We start from the raw sequence: 2,500 nt of genomic DNA, 5'->3' as shown, positions 1-2,500 counted from the left end.
TTCTATAAAGATCTCAAACAGGAAGATTTTGAAAGAGACTCAAGTAATGTGATTGAAGACTCCAATGACGCATTGCCATCAGCTCCATTCGTGGCTGAGGATTTTGGGCCCAAGGGGTCATCAGGTGAGGATCAGGCGGCGCACAGCGAAGGCAATGAAGAGCTTCTACATAGAAAAAGCGATGAGGAAAGGAAAGGTATTGTTTGTGAAGTTTGTAAGAGCAAACTCACGATTCACATGAGAGTACATACAAAGGAGAAGCTGTATAGCTGTGAAGTTTGTGAAAAGGCTTTTTCATTGAAACGAAATCTGGTAACGCACATGAGAATACATACAAAGGAGAAGCCGTATAGCTGTGAAGTTTGTGAAAAGGCTTTTTCATTGAAACGAATACATACAAAGGAGAAGTGATATAGCTGTGAAGTTTGCGAAAAGGCTTTTTCATTGAAACGAAATCTGGTAACGCACATGAGAATACATACAAAGGAGAAGCCGTATAGCTGTGAGGTTGTGAAAAGGCTTTCTCCCATAAACATACTCTAGTAACTCACATTAGAATACATACAAAGGAAAAGCCATATAGCTGTGAAGTTTGTGAAAAGGCTTTTTCATTGAAACGAAATCTGGTAACGCACATGAGAATACATACAAAGGAGAAGCCGTATAGCTGTGAAGTTTGTGAAAAGGCTTTCTCCCATAAACATAGTCTAGTAACTCACATTAGAATACATACAAAGGAGAAGCCGTATAGCTGTGAAGTTTGTGAAAAGGCTTTTTCATTGAAACGAATACATACAAAGGAGAAGCCATATAGCTGTGAAGTTTGCGAAAAGGCTTTTTCATTGAAACGAAATCTGGTAACGCACATGAGAATACATACAAAGGAGAAGCCGTATAGCTGTGAAGTTTGTGAAAAGGCTTTCTTCCATAAACATAGTCTAGTAAATCACATTAGAATACATACAAAGGAGAAGCCATATAGCTGTGAAGTTTGCGAAAAGGCTTTTTCATTGAAACGAAATCTAGTAACGCACATGAGAATACATACAAAGGAGAAGCCGTATAGCTGTGAAGTTTGTGAAAAGGCTTTCTCCCATAAACATAGTCTAGTAACTCACATTAGAATACATACAAAGGAGAAGCCATATAGCTGTGAAGTTTGCGAAAAGGCTTTTTCATTGAAACGGAATCTAGTAACGCACATGAGAATACATACAAAGGAGAAGCCGTATAGCTGTGAAGTTTGTGAAAAGGCTTTTTCATTGAAACGAATTCATACAAAGGAGAAGCCATATAGCTGTGAAGTTTGCGAAAAGGCTTTTTCATTGAAACGAAGTCTGGTAACGCACATGAGAATACATACAAAGGAGAAGCCGTATAGCTGTGAAGTTTGTGAAAAGGCTTTCTCCCATAAACATACTCTAGTAACTCACATTAGAATACATACAAAGGAAAAGCCATATAGCTGTGAAGTTTGTGAAAAGGCTTTTTCATTGAAACGAAATCTGGTAACGCACATGAGAATACATACAAAGGAGAAGCCGTATAGCTGTGAAGTTTGTGAAAAGGCTTTCTCCCATAAACATAGTCTAGTAAATCACATTAGAATACATACAAAGGAGAAGCCATATAGCTGTGAAGTTTGCGAAAAGGCTTTTTCATTGAAATGAAATCTAGTAACGCACATGAGAATACATACAAAGGAGAAGCCGCATAGCTGTGAAGTTTGTGAAAAGGCTTTCTCCCATAAACATAGTCTAGTAACTCACATTAGAATACATACAAAGGAGAAGCCATATAGCTGTGAAGTTTGTGAAAAGGCTTTTTCATTGAAACGAAATCTGGTAACGCACATGAGAATACATACAAAGGAGAAGCCGTATAGCTGTGAAGTTTGTGAAAAGGCTTTTTCATTGAAACGAATACATACAAAGGAGAAGTCATATAGCTGTGAAGTTTGCGAAAAGGCTTTTTCATTGAAACGAAATCTAGTAACGCACATGAGAATACATACAAAGGAGAAGCCGTATAGCTGTGAAGTTTGTGAAAAGGCTTTCTCCCATAAACATACTCTAGTAACTCACATTAGAATACATACAAAGGAAAAGCCATATAGCTGTGAAGATTCTGAAAAGGTTTTTTCATTGAAACGAAATCTGGTAACGCACATGAGAATACATACAAAGGAGAAGCCGTATAGCTGTGAAGTTTGTGAAAAGGCTTTCTCCCATAAACATAGTCTAGTAAATCACATTAGAATACATACAAAGGAGAAGCCATATAGCTGTGAAGTTTGCGAAAAGGCCTTTTCATTGAAACGAAATCTAGTAACGCACATGAGAATACATACAAAGGAGAAGCCGTATAGCTGTGAAGTTTGTGAAAAGGCTTTTTCATTGAAACGAATACATACAAAGGAGAAGCCATATAGCTGTGAAGTTTGTGAAAAGGCTTTTTCATTGAAACAAAATCTGATAACACACATGAGAATACATACAAA

The 2,500-nt window shown here is 37.3% G+C and overlaps 1 protein-coding gene across 1 annotated transcript in view; it reads left to right on the top strand.

Moving 5' to 3' along the window:
- LOC122242832 (uncharacterized) overlaps window positions 1-2,437 on the top strand; it is a 13,451-nt gene extending 11,014 nt beyond the window's left edge. Inside the window, 4 exon segments of the mRNA XM_086549169.1 lie at window positions 1-360; window positions 1,221-1,820; window positions 1,968-2,387; window positions 2,432-2,437. The exon segment at window positions 1-360 is cut by the window's left edge and continues 208 nt beyond it. Of these exon segments, the coding sequence (XP_086405295.1) occupies window positions 1-360; window positions 1,221-1,820; window positions 1,968-2,387; window positions 2,432-2,437 (1,386 nt within the window).
- Window positions 2,438-2,500: the final 63 nt, after the last annotated feature.

The sequence above is a fragment of the Penaeus japonicus genome, unplaced genomic scaffold (assembly GCF_977035675.1).
Source record: "Penaeus japonicus unplaced genomic scaffold, GWHDUDI00000001_assembly GWHDUDI00000021, whole genome shotgun sequence".
Taxonomy (NCBI): Eukaryota; Metazoa; Arthropoda; class Malacostraca; order Decapoda; family Penaeidae; genus Penaeus; species Penaeus japonicus.
The sequence above is the reverse complement of the archived record's forward strand: the minus strand, read 5'-3'. Positions and strand labels throughout refer to the sequence as shown.